The sequence below is a fragment of the Nannobrachium achirus genome (genome assembly GCF_963921795.1).
Source record: "Nannobrachium achirus genome assembly, chromosome: 23".
Lineage (NCBI taxonomy): Eukaryota > Metazoa > Chordata > Actinopteri > Myctophiformes > Myctophidae > Nannobrachium > Nannobrachium achirus.
This window is the reverse complement of record NC_137830.1, coordinates 18,937,056-18,954,593: the sequence shown is the minus strand read 5'-3', so window position 1 is coordinate 18,954,593 and position 17,538 is coordinate 18,937,056. Positions and strand designations below refer to the sequence as shown.

The 17,538-nt window shown below is 43.4% G+C and overlaps 1 protein-coding gene across 1 annotated transcript in view; it reads left to right on the top strand.

Annotated features, from left to right (window-relative positions):
- Positions 1 to 17,538, top strand: part of plekha5 (pleckstrin homology domain containing, family A member 5) — a gene marked incomplete at its 5' end in the record, with an annotated part of 320,140 nt that overhangs the window by 250,636 nt on the left and 51,966 nt on the right. The window contains 6 exons of the mRNA XM_080754816.1: positions 3,930 to 4,002; positions 7,434 to 7,534; positions 9,238 to 9,353; positions 13,855 to 14,097; positions 14,789 to 14,986; positions 15,756 to 16,550. Of these exons, the coding sequence (XP_080610942.1) occupies positions 3,930 to 4,002; positions 7,434 to 7,534; positions 9,238 to 9,353; positions 13,855 to 14,097; positions 14,789 to 14,986; positions 15,756 to 16,550 (1,526 nt within the window). The remainder of the gene's footprint in view (positions 1 to 3,929; positions 4,003 to 7,433; positions 7,535 to 9,237; positions 9,354 to 13,854; positions 14,098 to 14,788; positions 14,987 to 15,755; positions 16,551 to 17,538) is intronic.

Genomic DNA, 17,538 nt, shown 5'->3' with positions numbered 1-17,538 from the left:
AGCGGAATTTGAGTTACAAATGTTCACTTGAAAAATATAAAATATTCAAAGATTTGCTCATATTTTCACGACTTATCAAAAATAGCAGGTCTACTTTTCAATAGCTAAAGTATAAAATAATTAAGGCCCCTCCACCTTGGGCCCTAGTAAGTAAGTAAGTAAGTAAGTAAGTAAGTAAGTAAGTAAACTTTATTTATATAGCACCTTTTACAGAGAGATCTCACAACGTGCTTTACAAGTAAAAAAGGCTATACAGTTAGTTACTAAGAAATATAAATTAAAATCAAATACCAACAACAAATGCCTGTTCAAATAATAGCGTTTTGAGGTTCCTTTAAAAAATTTCGACAGAGGTTGCAAATCTCAAGGCTTGTGGAAGAGCATTCCAAAGTTTGGGGGGCTACAGTTTGAAAAGCCTTGTCACCTTTTGTTTTTAGATGAGTCTTTGGAACCTCTAACAGACCCTGCTCAGCAGACCTTATAGGGCCCTTTCGGGCTCATAGCATTCGACCACATCTTTTGAGGTAGCTCGGAGCCTGACCATGCAGAGCTCTGTACGCAAGCACTAGAACTTTGAACTGGACCCTGAAATTGACGGGGAGCCAGTGCAGGGAGGCCAGGACTGGGGTGATGTGGCACCTTCTACTGGACCTGGTGAGCAGTCTGGCGGCAGTATTTTGGATTAGTTGTAGGCGGTCCGTGGACTGAAGACTCACCTTTTCAGACTCCACCTAAACCCTTAGCACTACGGTAAAATCAATGACCATACATGAAGCTAGTTATGATGTTATGATGTGATGTTGTATCTGCTTATTGTAAGTCGCTTTGGATTAAAAGTGTCTGCTAAATGCCTAAACTGTAAACTGTAAACTGAGTACCTGAAAATAATTAAATAAATAAAAAAGGAACAGTTTTGGAGGCCCAGCATCGAGCGCTTTACTCTCCAGAGCAACGCCGCTAGCGACTGTCAGGCTCGGCTTGACCGAGCGCTAAGCCGATCCCGCTTGTGGGCTCAGGCCGCTTTTCGCTTATTAACTTCCAACCAGCCCGCTCAATGCAAAGTTGAGCAATTTCCTTTCCCTGCCAACTTGTGCCGCGGGTCAATTTGTCAATCGGGCGCCTGGACCTGCAGAGCGGCGCCCGGTTCCCCCTGGAAGACAACAACCCCATTATGGGGCGCGTTTGGCAAACCCGCTACAGTTTCCAACCGTGGACAAAAGCTGATGTCGATATCCTCTGTCTCTTATCCCCGGCATCTTGTCTGGCCTCGCTGCATTCAGGCTGAGAGCAGCATTGATTTGTACTTCACACTCTGACTAACCCCCCCAGCACACAAACACACACACACACACACACACACACACACACACACACACACACACACACACACACACACACACACACACACACACTCTCTAATTCATCTGTTTGGATCTACACTACATTATAGATCCAAACACTGATCAGAAGAAGGTTACATTATGGTCAAACCAGATACAGCTAATTTAGATGCACATGCTTTTATTAACACAGAAAAAAAGGGAAAAAGACAAAAAAACACACACATACACACGCATGCGCGCGAGCACACGCACAAACACCGCCCTTGCCGTTGCCTCAAAAGGAAAGACTTTGACTACCTATTTATTACATCTGTCGGGCAGCAGCCTTGCATTTCCACATTTCAACTTTATAATGTTTTGGCCAGAAACCTCGTATCTCCATACAGTATGTCTTGCTCGAGATTACCGTACATAATAACTATATTCCTGAAACGTAACGGTCTTGGGACATACAAGGTTTCCGCCCGGCAGTAAAGATATTCCCCTTGACAGTCCATTATATCTGTACAATCGCTTGACAATATCAGTGGCGACGGCAGTACGGGTAAACGGTGTTGAACTTGTTATTGTTGCCGGCAGGGGCGTCACACCAAATTCTGGGCCCTGGGTACAAGGATTCACTGCGGGCCCCCCATGAATGTTAACTATTGAAAAATAGCAGATATACAAGCTCACAGCGCGGCACCGAGTGCCGCGCTGCGAGCTTGTATATCTGCTATTTCTGAAAAATCTTGAAAATGTGTGCAAGAAACCTATGTCAAGGACCCCCAAGATGATATGTATTTGGCCATGGACCCCGATCTCGAAATATTTAGTTCCAGGGACCCCCAGAAGCAAAATTTGAGTTAGAAATGTTCGCTTATATTCAAAGATTTTCACACATTTTCACAACCTTTCAAAAATGGCAGATCTACAAGCTCGCAGCGCGGCACTCGGTGCCGCGCTGTGAGCTTGTATATCTGCTATTTTTCAATAGATAAAGTTATTAGGGCCCCTCCACCTTGGGCCCCACTAACTCAGTCCCACTTTCCTACCCCTTGTGACGCCCCTGGTTGCCGGTGTAGCGAGCGAGCGAGCGGGCGGCGGGCATGAAAAGCCGCAGTCATTACCGCGGCAGAGGGAGCTGGGTGGGAACACGCTACAGAGAACAAAGGAGGAAAAAACCTTCGCCCCGAGCAAGAGGAAAGCAAATTTGCCACCGAGTTATTAAGAGATAAAACAGAGCAATTTGTCTCAGGGGAGGCGATTTAAGCTGGCTAATAGAAGCCGCATGAAGGAGAGGCAAGTCAGAGACACCGAATATGAGGGAATATGACACGAGAGGAGGGGAAGAAGACGAGGTTTAAAAAAAAAAAGAGTGGAAGAATGTCTGAGAAGATGAAAGGAGTGAAATTATTGTTCATTACCTTTGATTGATGTAAAAAATGACTGTAATTATGCACAAAATAATCAGATTATTGACTATACTCCTATCACTATGGCAGTGGTTCAAGTAAGCCGATGTAATGTTAGTTTAAACGCCCATTGTCATATAAATAATGTATCATTTATTTGATTTCATTGTATTATTGAGGATTTTGACCTATATATATAACCGCTAGTGCTGTGTTTTTTTTATTTAATTTTCACAAGCTGCGGCCAACAAGGCATCTCCTAGGACCTACGGACACCATAATCGCGTACTGTACATGAGATTAGACATTAGGTGCTAAAGAGAGAAACACACACACACACACACACACACACACACACACACACACACACACACACACACACACACACACACACACACACACACACACACACAGACACACACGTTCACACGCACACACACTTGTGTTTTTCAGACATGTTATCCACTTAAAGGGATATTTCACTTTCAAATTAACTTTTGGTCATTTTTATCGTTTACTCAGGCTTTTGTGAACACCCTGAACAGATTTTAATTTGCTTGATTCAATATTTTTTCAATAACTTTTTTCAATAACTTTTTTGTATTTTTTTTTCTTCATTTTCCCAAAGAATTATTAAAAATAAATGAAAAATGTTATCGAAAAAACACGGCCTGCTCACGTATTAGGAGGGTATTATGAGTCACCCAAAAAAATAATGGGTGTTTTTAATGAATCTATATAGCTAAAATGGAGTTTGAAGTTACAATGGGTGTGTATTGGGAGGCGTCCTGCAGGAGGAAGGCCTGATAACATTTACATAAAATATCTAAATATTGAATCAAGCAACTTAAAAACTGTTCAGGGTGTTCATAAAAGCCTAATTAGGTGATAAAATGACCAAAAGTTTTTTTGAAAGTGAAATATCCCTTTAAAGGCCCATTCCCACTGGGCCAGATAACAGATACAAAAATCTCTTTCTCCAGATAGTTTTCCATTCAAGTGGATGGTAGATACAGATAAAGAAAAAATATCTGTCACAGATATATTCACAGACTTTTTATCTGGAGAAAGACATTTTTTTTATCTGTTCTCTGGCCCAGTGGGAATGGTCCTTAAGCCCTATAGAGTGTCCATTGTTTCTATGTATTCTGAATGACTGACTCACTGACTGTGGTGTGTGTCTCTCCAACAGGACAGTGCAGGCATGAAGCTATGGAAAAAGAGGTGGTTTGTTCTGTCCGACATGTGCCTCTTCTATTACAGAGGTGAGCTGCTAACACGCACACACATACATACACACGCATGCACGTACGCACGCACGCTAGCGGTCATGCCGGTGTCCCGGTCAGAAGCAGAGATTACTCACGTTTTGAGACAACTCATTACCACCTCCACTTTGGAACTTTAATGTTTTTACTTTTTTTTTTCTCGTTTTTCTTTTCCTTAGCCCCATTGCTCATCTCTCGTAAATCCTGGAGAGTTTTCCCCCCATCTCCATAAAATTGGCAAATTAAGCGCCCCCCGAGCGCAATCAGCAGCCTCTTTTCATGATGCGCCCGGAGGAGAATTGGATGTTTATTGGCTTAGCGAACCAGAGATGAATGAGTAGAGAGAGACGAGAGAGTACAGTGACGTGCTTGGTTTCCTGATAACAAGCTCCTCTCAGTCGGTTCCCCCTCGTTCGCCTCTCTCTCCCTTGGCTGTCTGTCACTCACACCTGTGGTGTAGAGATCTTGCTGTCTGAGCAGGGATGATGATGGAACATTTTCAGGGACATTGTGACAAGAACGGCTATTTTTTATGTTTTGTAATAATCTACAAAGTAACTAGTAACTGAAGTTGTCAAATAATTGTAGTGAAGTAAAAGTACAATATTTGCCTCTGAGATGTAGTGAAGTAGACGTAAAAGTAGTGTACTTGAGTAAATGCTTTTGTGTGACCAAGGAGGGCATTCATTAAAAAATCAATGAAAAAATTAAGAAAAAAGTGTGTTTAGCCACACTTAAGCTGTAAGATCCACTACATTTCTGGACAAGCCCAGAGATCTTGGTGAATCCAGTGCAATGTTAAAGAACCAACATGCTCTTCTGTGTGGAGTTTGCATGTTCTCCCCATGTCTCCTAGGGTTGATACCCTCACAAAAACATGCAGTAATCCTGGTCTCAATAATGCCTCCCCCTGGCCAGCCGGGGCGCTTGATGGAGGGGAAAGGAACTGGTTGGAATAACGTGTTCCTTCCACGCGCTACGTCCATCCCGGGGAAATCCCCCCTGTCAGGTGAAAAGAAACAACTTGGACTACTCATGCATTGAAGGAAGCATGAGGTCAGTCCGTTGTCTCCCCAGGCGCAGCAGAGGGAGAGCAGAGCCCAGGATTACATAGGCAATTGGCACTGGGTGAAAAAGGGTTGCAAAATCGTGGGATAAAAATCATAAAAAAAAAAAAAAGAACCAACGTGCTCAACCCACGAGAACAAACTTCTTTTAGTTCAACCCGGTGATGGATCAATCCAAAAGAACAAATCTGTGTACTTGCTCCACCGCTGCCTGTGTCTGTCTTTCTCTGACTCTACCTCCATAATTCATCAGTGGATATTATGGGAGGAAAAGCTTGCAGTCTCTGCGTATATAGCAGCTTGATTAGAGCAAACAGCCGGGCTCCACTTGAGGCTGGTGTAGGTTTTTGCCGCAGTCGGCGCGGCGTGCTTGCATCTCGCCGTGTCTTTTAGACCATTGCTCTGATCAAAGGAGCGTCTCGGTACGGTAAGCCCAGCGAGAGGCAACAGGAATGTTTTAGCCGTAAGCACTGCCGCTTGATAGCGCTATGTTGTTATTAGTACATATTGACTTGATCGGTGGGGGGTTCATGGCTCGGTATGCTTCGTTGTGCACCGGTGTCGCACAACGGAAAATAAGCGATCGACAAGCTTGCGACGATTCTGCTATTTACGGTGCTCAACACAAGTTTAAATCTGTAAGACCCTTGAAGCGTTGCAATGTAACAGATGTCCACAACGTCAAAGCAGACAAGCCTTTGTCTATTGTGCTTTGTGTCTGTTTGGCTTTCAACTGAAGACCAAAAGGGTGAACCTTCAGTGCTGCCGGTACTGTTTGAAAGCCTGTCTTAAACTGCTCCGTCTCTGTCTCTTACCCTGAACCACCAGACAATTGGAAACTAAGGACTAATCTTAACAGTCGAGCAGAAAGCTCAGCCAATCAGTTAAGGCGATGATTTGTTTATTCTGGCTTAGCGGCAATTGTGAACCTGACAGTTTGGGTTGGCCAATCATAGAATCTCACAAACGTTCCAAGAATTTCTCAGACCCTCGGGCTGACAGACACTTGTGATATTCGTGCCCTTTCTGTTCTCGGAAACCGTTGGTCCGTCCGACGACCTGCCATTCGGCACCGCACACCTCAGGGTCATGTGACACACACGCGGCAAGTTTGAGACGGCTAGATCGGACGCTTCGCAAGAGTGACAGACACACACGCACGCACGCAGAGACTTCTCGCATTTATTGAAGATATATGGGAGATTGATGTTTAACCAATGAAAAGTATTATCAAAAGCTCGTGTCTAAACATTAACTACATTGCATCCATTGGAACACAGGTTATTTTTCTCCCTTTGCTGAAAAGCAAAGTGCAAGGTTTCCGCTCGACAACGGCACAACCAATATGTCCAGTCATCTCAATATTTCTCCACCTCCTCTCTCTGTCTGTCTCTCTCTCTCTCTCTGTCTCTCTCTCTCTCTATGTCTCTCTCTCTCTCTCTCTGTCTCTCTCTCTCTCTCTCTTTCTGTCATGCTCTGATAAGCCCTGGCAGAGTTTGTTCAATCATCCTGTTAGGGTGGCCAGACACAACACCCTGGATGTAGATAAACACACTGGCATGTTTCTCAAAGTCAAAGGCACGACTTCACACTCTCATCCAAGTCCTCTGGACAGCGTAGCGTGCACGTAGCAGACATTCTGGTGCAGGATAAGGAAGTAAATCCCCAAATATTTTTCACACTTGGTGATTTGGTGATTTTGTGTGTTCGTGCATACGTGTGTGCGTGCAGTGGTGGAAAAAGTACTACATTTCTTTACTTGAGTAAAAGTATCAATACTGCAATGTAGAAGTACTCCGTTACAAGTAAAATTCTGTAATTCAAAATGTACTTGAGTAAAAGTACGAAAGTGTTGTATGAAAATGTACTTAAAGTACCAAAAGTAAAAGTACATATTATGTTTGAAAATAGCCGATCTACAAGCTCACAACACGTTGCGATGCGACGTGTTTTGAGCTTGTAGATCTGCTATTTTCAAATTGCCATGGTATAAAATAGGGCTACAGTGGTAATATCATAATTTATATCTACAAAGTAACTTGTAACTAAAGTTCTCAAATAAATGTAGTGGAGTAAAAGTACAATATTTGGATCTGAGATGTAGTGGAGTAGAAGTAAAAGTATTGGAATTTGGAAATACTCAAGTAAAGTACAAATACCTAAAATGTGTACTTAAGTACAGTACTTAAGTAAATGTACTTAGTTACTTTACAACATTCTTTTTTTTTCAACACCACAAATCTTGTATGGGACCAAATACACTTCAATTTGGGAGTCCTTGACATGACAAAGTTTGAGAACCACTGTGTTCTAGCACGCGTCTGACACCTCGCTGACTCCTCCTCTTCCTCTGTGGTGCAGATGACAAAGAGGAAGGCATCCTGGGAAGCATCCTGCTGCCCAGCTTCCACGTCTCCATGCTGTCCGTGGACGACCACATCAGCAGGAAGTATGCCTTCAAGGTGAAAACTGCACCCTCCTGTTGTTCTCCATCAGTGATGCTCGCTTCATTTTGACAGCACATTTTCATGTAGTTTCAGTCATAGTCTTTCGAATGAAATTCCAGTCATGTTTTAGTCGTCTGAAATGTGTTTAGTTTTAGTCTAGTTTTAGTTTACTAAAATGTTATACTAAAATGTATTTTGTCCGTCCTTGATGACTTCTCACAACGCACGTGCGAAGAGTTGTGAGCTCGTCGATCGGCTATTTTACGGAATGCAACCCCCACACGCAACCAAACATGCTACTGTATCTCTTCTCCCCCTAACGCTTTCGTCTAGTTTTTATTTTTTGGCGAAATTGGCAGTATATAATATATTCAGTCATAGTTTTTGTCTTCTTCTTTTAGTTTTCATCAGTGGAAAAAAGTAGTCAACAAAGAAATGACGTCATAGTTTTAGTCAACAAAATGAACACTGCAATGATGCATAGCCTGCGAGCTAGTTTAGGCAGATACACTCGAGAGGTTTACATACTGTACATGCGACTTACATACATGCGACAGCTTGTCAAGCAGCTGAGCAAATTTGCGGCCTATTTAAGCTATTTCTCTCCCAGGCTGTCCCAGCACCACCATAGGCCCCTCTTTCCCCAAGGGTTCTGTTTTCCCCTGGGAGGGTTTATTATAGATGCATCTCCCTGCTCTTAAATGGTTTTCTTCAAAGGTGCTGAGCAGAGAGTAATGTATATATATAGCAGAGCCTGAACGCCAAGATCAAATATAATATTCACACTTGTATTTACACTTTATAAATAAAATGTTCTCAAGCTATTAATGTTCTCAATCTATTCATGAGTTATCTGACTGAAATATATTGATATGGACCATACAGTAGGACCATACTTTTGTAGCGGATGCAATTATCCAGTCCCAGGCTCCCTTTTCCAAAGGGAAATCCAAAGGGCAATCATTGCTCCACTGAGCAGTGATTGGTTTGCCAATGTGTCTTTTTCATTGATAAAGCAATACATAAATGTCTAAAATATTTGTATTTATCTTGTGACTGGATGAAGGCCTATAGAAAAGGTTTGGGATCCAGCTCAAACTTCATTTAAATGCTCAAAGAAATGAAGAGAACAAGATGTTCCCTTCATTCTTTGAGCTTTTTTTGAGCAGTACTACAGTTAACTATACTCAAACAAATTTAAATAAATTAACCCATTTAGAACGGGTACACATTTTGTGTATCATTATTTTATGATTTAACTATTGAAAAATATCAGATATACAAGCTCACACTGCGAGCTTGTAGATCTGCTATTTTTGAAAAATTGTGAAAATTAGAATTTTGACCTGATTCAATAAGTATCGTTTGAATCCTTCTAAGATTTTTTGAAAAACCTATGTTTCTATGTCAGCAATCTGGCTTGCCATCGTCAAAGAAAAGGTCCTTTTCACTTAACTGGAGCTCAGTTAGTCTGTTCTTGAGAGACTACTATGTCAGTGGTTCTCATACTTTTTCATGTGAAGGACCCCCAAAATGATATTTATTTGGCCACGGACCTCCATCTCAAAATATTTAGTTCCAGGGACCACCCAGAAGCAACGTTTTTGTTACAAACGTTCGCTATTTTCAATATCTTCACCAAAAGTTAGAAATGTTAGCCCCTGCCTCTCTAACATTCTCTGCACGTCCCTGCTGGTGTGTATGTGTTCTGGCTGCAGGCCACTCACCCCAACATGAGGACGTACTATTTCTGCACGGACACAGCCAAAGACATGGAGGCCTGGATGAAGGTCATGACCGACGCCGCCCTCGTCCACACTGAGCCAATCAGAAGGTCAGAATCACACACAGAAAGTGTTTCCCAAGCAACACATTTTTTATGGGTCCTACAATCTATTATGTTTATTATTATTGTGTCACACGTTTTCAAAAATGAAAATACAGATCAAATGTTCAGAGGAAGAAATTATACTATATATACTAGGGCTGGGACTTTAACTGATTAATTTAGATGAATTCATTACAGAAAATTAGTGAAGTGATTAAAACGTAACACATTTTAATCATGCTTAGTGTTTGCACCATAGAACAAGTTTCAGGTGCACCAACCAACAGACAACAAACAGTTTTGCGCGCAATGGGAGAAGCCATCGATCAGACCGCTTATTTGCTCAGCCCAGTGGATGGGAAATTTTGATTAAAAAATGTCATATTACAGCGGAATTAACTATTTTACTTGGTACTACCAGTTTAAAAAGTTAGGAGCACCAGAAAAGGTTTGGGAGCACCCAACAAAATTTAAGGAGCACCGATATGTAATCGAATTTATAATTAATAAAAACAACAATATAATAGCGTGGTTTAATTTACAAGTAACATAAAATGGTGAAAGAAGTCTAATCACATGGTAGACTTTAAGCTATATCCTGGGCCAGGATTTGCGGATACAAGAAGAATGGCCACTAAGGAAGAGTGGTCACCTCAGTGTAAAATTGGCTATTTTGTCTAAAATGTTAAATAAATGAATTGGAAAATTATCTAAAGTAATGTAAAGTACCAGTCCGGTATACATGATGTGAATATGCAGATATGTCATGTATTCTAAGCATGTATTCATCACATTATTTAAGACCATTTCCCAAACATTTAACTTTTTGACATATAGGGGAACATTTGCCAATTTTACATCTACTGTAGGTGCCCAGTCTGCCCACTCTTCCTTAGTTAGTGCCCACGTTTCCTGTTGTTTCCTTGCTGTTTGTCCTATGAATCGATCTTTGCCATAGCTCCAACACATGCACGCACGCAATCTCTCTCTCTCGCTCTCTCTCTCTCTCACCCCCCCCCCCCCCCCCCCCACACACACACACACACACACACACACACACACACACACACACACACACACACACACACACACACACACACACACACACACACACTCGAGGACTGCCCCCCCCTCGTCTCCTTTCCGTATTCACACTCACGGACCCTTTCTACATCTTCAAAAACGTAAATATTAGTAGGCCTACTAATGTACTTCTGATTCTGACATGCAGTGACACTGGACATAATAGCGGAGTCACAACGTTCAGCAGCGCTCCGCTCCGTTGTATCAACAGAACAATGTCTAGAAGCTATCAATAGCTAACGGTGGTGGCTGGCTGGCAGCTAAGCTCAATGAATGGATGTTAATGAGCGATGGCTTTGGTTCACTTGGCGTGCCAATTTGGTAGCACTACGGCAATTATTAATAGTCGCACTGATAAATTAACTCTTGGGGCTCCTTGAAATAAGAAATAAAAGGTTTGAGGCCTACTGCTGCATGTATAGCACCTTTATAATAAAATCATCAGCAGCATGAACATGTTTGGTAATCTACTACTTGCTTTGAGATATACTGTAGGTAATCCAACACATTAAATGTGATCGTGTCGTTGTTGTTTTTTTCTTTCTTTCTTTCTTTCTTTCTTTCTTTCTTTCTTTCTTTCTTTCTTTCTTTCTTTCTTTCTTTCTTTCTTTCTTTTATTTCTTTCTTTCTTTTATTTCTTGTCAAAGTCATATGCTATTCTTGCGTTTTAACCCTTAAGTTCTGTTCAGATTCACTACACCTTCGTTCTGTTCGGGTCATTTTGACCCGGGGGATATTTGGTTTAAAAAAAACAACACTAATATAAATGTTAACTTAACAAATCATCATGATACATTGACTTTGACTCAATACCAAACAATTCATATGATATATATGGTAAATGTTTGCATTTCTGCTTTGCTATATCACATTAAACACTGAACGAGCTAGGCGTTTTTACTGATTGAGCTGGAATTCATGTAAAAAAACTACTTCATTTAATACTGGGCAATATTGCTCATGCTTATAGGAAAAAAATTAAATCAGACAGGGGGGCTTCGGAAGGGGGGTGTTAGAAGGGGGGGGGGGCTGTGTGTCTGTGTTTTGGCACAATACTGTGTATTTCTGTGCATAATTATGTGCTTCCGGGTCAAAATGACCCGAACAGCACTTAAGGTTCAAAAAATATGAGGGGGGTGTAGCATGGGTGTAGTGCAAAAATATTTTTTTTACACGTTCATCTCAGAAGAATCTTTAAGGCCAGTGAGTTTCAGGTGGAAAAATGTTAAACGTCTAACTTTTTTTTTCAAATGAAAATGTAAAACGGGTCAAAATGACCCGAACAGAACTTAAGGGTAAATCCATTTCAAAGCTCAGATTGATTTGAGAAGTCTTGCGGAAAAAAGGCCCTCGAGTAAAAATTGATTTACCAAAACGTCTGTTTAGCCGACATTGTTTCGACCTTCAATTGTTCAGGTAAGTTCGGTAACATTTTAATGGCTTTGGAGAAATTGAAAACAAAGGCAAAATCTAAAAATAAAGCCGTTATCAGTCAAATGGTCTATGCTTATGTACGATATTATGGCTGAGGCTGACAATGACGCGTCAACCCCTGGTCACTGCACTTGACACTCTCAGGAGGTCGACTAAAATCTTAAAGCAGGGGTCTTCAACGTTTTCAGGTCAAGGACCCCTTAGTTGAGAGAGAGATGAAGCAGGGACCCCCTCCACATATTGTATAAATGTGTGATGCAGATTTTCATCGATTTCATAGATAGTCTGACTTCACCGTGATGTCAGGGGAACCACACTAACAGAATCCCTTTTATGCTCATATATGGAGTTCCCTGATGTCATCAATATTAAGCCCATATCTAACAGGACTTCATATGGGAATGCCCATATATGGAGTTCCCTGATGTCATCATTAAGCCCATATCTAACAGGACTTCATATGGGAATGCCCATATACGGAGGCCACATCGGCCACATATCACACTTAACAGAATCCATATATGGCCAAGACAGATGGCCAAGACAGCTCATATCTGTGTGGCTGGTTCTACAGAAATCTCCATGTATAGGCTTAAAAGGGATTGTACGTATGATGTCAGATGTCATAGACGTCATAGGACTTTCACATAACGAATAACTGAGTAAGCATGTTTGGGCTCAAGATTCATTTATTTTGTCCCGAAGGAAATTTGTCTTGGACATGCAGGCTGCTACATAACATACAACAGGACAAGACAGACAGAAAGTAAATTACAACGAATAGTGCACAACACACAGTGCTGACATACAGGTCAAGTGCATACATTACACTACATTACACCAGAGTCATCACCCCTACTAACGGCCTGAGTTTAGCAGATTAACAGATATGGGAATGAATGAGTATTTGTATCTCTCTGGGCACCTACAGCTCTCACAGCATATCTCCATATATGGGTAACTGGCCAGATGGCCAAGATATGGCGCGACCTCGCCCTTTTCCTTTGCCTTGCGTAGCATCAGAGTCTATCTTGAGAGATTACTGCAGCAATGGCGCACTCTACAGGGGAGCGCTCAGGAAAACGGTCTATACTCTGCGCCTATTTCACGTCATTATGACCTCCACCTTTATCCTCTCCTCTCTTATTTATACCCCACCCACCCCCATATCTCCATATCCTAACATGTTGTGTTTTTTTTAGCAGTGCTAACCGCTCCTCTGGCTTCGTCTGTATGTATGTTCAGTATGTATGTCCGTCCCACACTTGGCTCATTGGCCAAGCTTTTGCGGGACACTTACTGAAATTAACTCATAAAAGGCACCGCTCACCTCACCGCTCTTGGGTGTGATTTTTCATACGTAAATGAGCGCCCTACCTGATCATACTGCGATGTCACACAAAGCTTGTAGATTTGCTACTTTTGCCACTTTGGGAATTAGAATCCTCCTGAAAAGCAACAGTTTTGGACATGAGGTTTCAAACCGACAGAGACGATCTATTTGCACACATAGACATCAAAGGGGGCCCCTGCCCCTTTTATCCTTCAGTAAAAAGTGCCCTCTCCAGACCATGAATGCAGTTTTTTACTATGGTGAAAGAAATGCCCTCTTTCCATACCTAATGGCAGCATTCAAATTGGCCGTGTCCAAGCTCTCCTGAACTTGCAGCATCTTAGTTGAAAAGAATTGCCCTCTCTGTGTAGAAATCCATGCCGTTACATCTCCAGTATTCACTTGATTATGCTTAGTTCAGTGTGATGTCAAGCATTTAAAATAGCCGACCTACAAGAAAATAGCAGACCTTCAAGCTCACAAAGCGTCACGCCGCAACGTGTTGTGAGCTTGGAGGTCTGCTATTTTCTATATTTTCACCAAAAGGCCCTTTTAGAAATGTCAGCCCCTGCCTCTCTAACATTCTCTGCATGTCCCTAGTCCATCGGTTTTCCTTTCTCCAAAAGCGTCCTATTTCTGTCTCTCCTCTCCCCTCAGACAGGACAAGTTGAAAGTGGACCAGCGGACGCCGCAGGAGCTGAACAACCTGCTGAACCACCACCACCGCTCGCTGACGCGGCCCGAGATCCAGAACAACGAGCGGAACCGCGCGGAGCCCTGCACGCGGCAGCACTCGCTGTCGCGGGCAGACGAGCGCCGGTGCCTGCACAAGGACACCGCCGCGGAGAAGCACAACGGACAGCAGCGGGAGTACTACACCTTACAGCGGGACGGCGAGAGGTACGTTGTTCATGTCCTATACCAGGGGTCTTCTGTGTTTTTTAGGCCCAAGGATGTTGTATGAAATCGTGTTGCAGATTAAACCTTTTCATAGATTTCATAGATGGCTTCATAGACTTTGTGAAAAATGTTCATAGACACGTTTGAGAATCACTTAAAAAAACTGTGGTTCTCAACCTGTTGGTCGGGACCTCCAGGGGGGGGTCCCCAAATTATTTTGGGGGGTCCCCATGATGATTAACTTAATGTGCAACATTGTTCTCTCACTAAACAGTAAACAAACCAACATAACTTTTAAGTGTATAGAGGGTACCCGCACATTTTAATATATTTTTTAATATATATTTAATACCTCTAAAATGACAAATTAAACATTGGCCAAATTGTCAAATATTAGGCAGAAATTGTGAAAATAGCCGATCTACATGTGACTGTGAGTATGTAGATCGGCTATTTTCACAATGGAACCATGTTATACAAAATGTCATTCTTCTTAGTGCTCGTCGTGGTGGGTGGGTCCCCAGTTAAAATATGATTCTTTTTGGGGTCGAGGCCTGAAAAAGGTTGAGAACCACTGACTTAAAACAGTGCATTACCCTTCAAATAGACCTGTTAAGTTTCTGTAGACTAAATCAATTGTAGATGTAGGCGACTCAAACTGAATCAAGCCACTGTATGAACGCGGGTACAGGTACTCGCTGAGGAAGGACGGCGTGAGCTACACGCTCCAGAAGGACGGCGAGCGCCTCCTGCTGCACAAGGACGGGGAGAAATACTCGCTGCGGCGCGACGGCGAGCGCTACGCGCTGCACAAGGACAGCAGCGAGGTGTACGCCATCCACCGCGACCTGGAGAAGTACACCGCCGCACACAAGGCCTCCGACGACAGGTAGGGCCCAGTCACGATGATTACGTGCATATTAGGGCTGTCACGATTGTGACGTTTTACATGGCGATTGATTGTCACTCAAATAATGGCGATTAACGATTTAATTGTGTTTCTGCCGTTGACAGTTACATTCCTGTTGTAGGCTTTGAAGTTGCACATGGCAGATATGACACATAAACTAAATATACAAAGAAATGACTGACAACTTTACACTTGAAAATGAACATTGATAGTGGAAATAGCCGATCTACAAGCTCACAGCGCGTCGGGCGCGACGCTTTGTGTGCTTATAGATCTGCTATTTACACTATTTTTGAAAATGCTTGAAAATATGAAAATTTTTAACATGTAAACGATTATGGCGATTATGATGAAATAATTGCAATTATGTCAAATAATTGCGATTAGACGATTATGTAATAATTGTGACAGCCCTACATGATATCGCAGTTATTTGGAGATAATCGCATAGTCATAATCATAATCATAATTGTTTCCATGTTAAAAAACTGCTAAACTAGCAGATCTACGTACATGGCTACATGCTCACGACATTATGAGCTCGTAGATGACTATTTCCACTATTCTTTTAATATGTTATGTCAGTAATTTCTTTATATATTTAAGTCATCTGCCCAGTTTTGTTTACAAAGCCCAAAAGGCAAACAGGGATGTCATTTATGTCGTAATGTTCAAAAAGAAAAAAAGAAAGAATAATAATAATATATTTGTTTGACAATATTAATCGTCAATTTCATGCCGGTGACAGCCCTACGGACCAGTACACGGGCCCGCCGGCGCCCGAGGAGAAGTATGCACCGCAGAAGGACGCCGAGAAGTATCTGCTGACGAAGGACGGCGAGAAGTACGCGCTGCAGAAGGTGGGCGACAGACACGCGCTCCCGAAGGACGAGCCGAAGTACGTCCCGCAGAAGGAGGTGAAGAGGCAGCTGTCGCTGAGGGAAACGGAGAGGTCCTACGGCACGCTGAGGGAGGGCGAGTGCAAGTACGGCGGCATACACGTGGTGGACAAATACGGCGCCGTGAGGGAGGTGAAAAAGTACAGCACGCTGCGAGAAGGGGACAAGTACGCCACCCTCCGAGAGGGGGACAAGTACGCCACCCTCCGAGAGGGGGACAAGTACGCGACGCTCCGCGACGGGGATAAGTACGGCTTCCAGAGGGACCCGAGCTCCGAGAGGACTCTGACCAAGATAAACAGCATCAAGCTGCAGCCGGCCCAGGCGGCCGCCATCGCGGCTGCCGTCACGGCTTCCCGCCAGGGGCAGGCGGCCAGCCTCGCCCTACACAAGGCTCCCCCGCAGGTCAACGGCGGCGGCTCCGGGGCCACGGCTAGCACGGGATCAGGGGAGCAGCCCGCGGACGGCGTCGGCCCCGGGGAGGTGGACGCCGCCGGCACCCTGGGGGGGAGAGCGTCGGGAAAGGCCCAGGCTCCGGCCCAGGAGGGCCAGGACAGAGGGCTGTCCAGGACAAACTCCATGCAGCAGCTGGAGCACTGGGTCCGCACGCACAGGACGCGAGGACCGGACGAGGACGCCAGGAGGTAAGACTGTTGAGCCAAGTTACAATATCGTCGCTGTTGGGCAGAAACCTCGTATCTCCAAGTTTCATATTTGTAAATTTTTTCGCAAAGCAAAGCCCTGCTTCATCATACAAGGCCGTCGCACAAAAGTAGTGAAAACAGCCGATCTACAAGCACACAACGCCTCGCGGTGCGAGGCGTTGTGTGCTGACAGTGCCTACCATTAACCAAAAAATGATAATCGCACCTGTGCGAAGTGTGCGTTGTAAACACGACACGCGTGAATATCTTGTATGGGCCCATACAAGATATTCTGTCCTTGACGTCAGTACTTTATGTGTATGAGCACGGAACTCCATACATGGAGATCCGTACTCATACACACAAAGTGAAACGTAGGAGAGGTTAGCACAGCTAAAAGCAAGTATAATAACTAGTAAGACGCCTTAGGGCGAGGGCACGCCAATTCATGGCCATCTGGCCAGTGATGTATATCGGACCAGTTACCCATATATATGGAGACCCCTGGTACCCATATATGGAGATCCACGAGCTTGTACTGTAGAACTATATGGTATACAGTATGGTACATCCCTTTTATGCCCAATGCCCATACATGGAGATCCCTGTCTGAACCAGCCACACCGATATGGGCTGTCTATCTCCATATATGGGCATTCCCATATGAAGTACTATTAGATATGGGCTTAATATTTATGACATCAGGAATCTCCATATATGGGCATAAAAGGGATTCTGTTAGAGTGGTCCCCATGACATCACAACATATACTCCCTTTTATGCCCATACATGGAGATCCCTATCTGAACCAGCCACACGGCTATGGGCCCTTTCTTGGCCATCTGGCAAGTGATGTATATCAATGACATCAGGGATCTTCATATATGGGCATAAAAGGGATTCTGGGGAAAGGGAGGGGGAGATGCGGTAGGGGGCCCCCGTTGAACGGGACTCGGGAGCAGTCTAGTTTGTGTAGGAAAGATTTGAG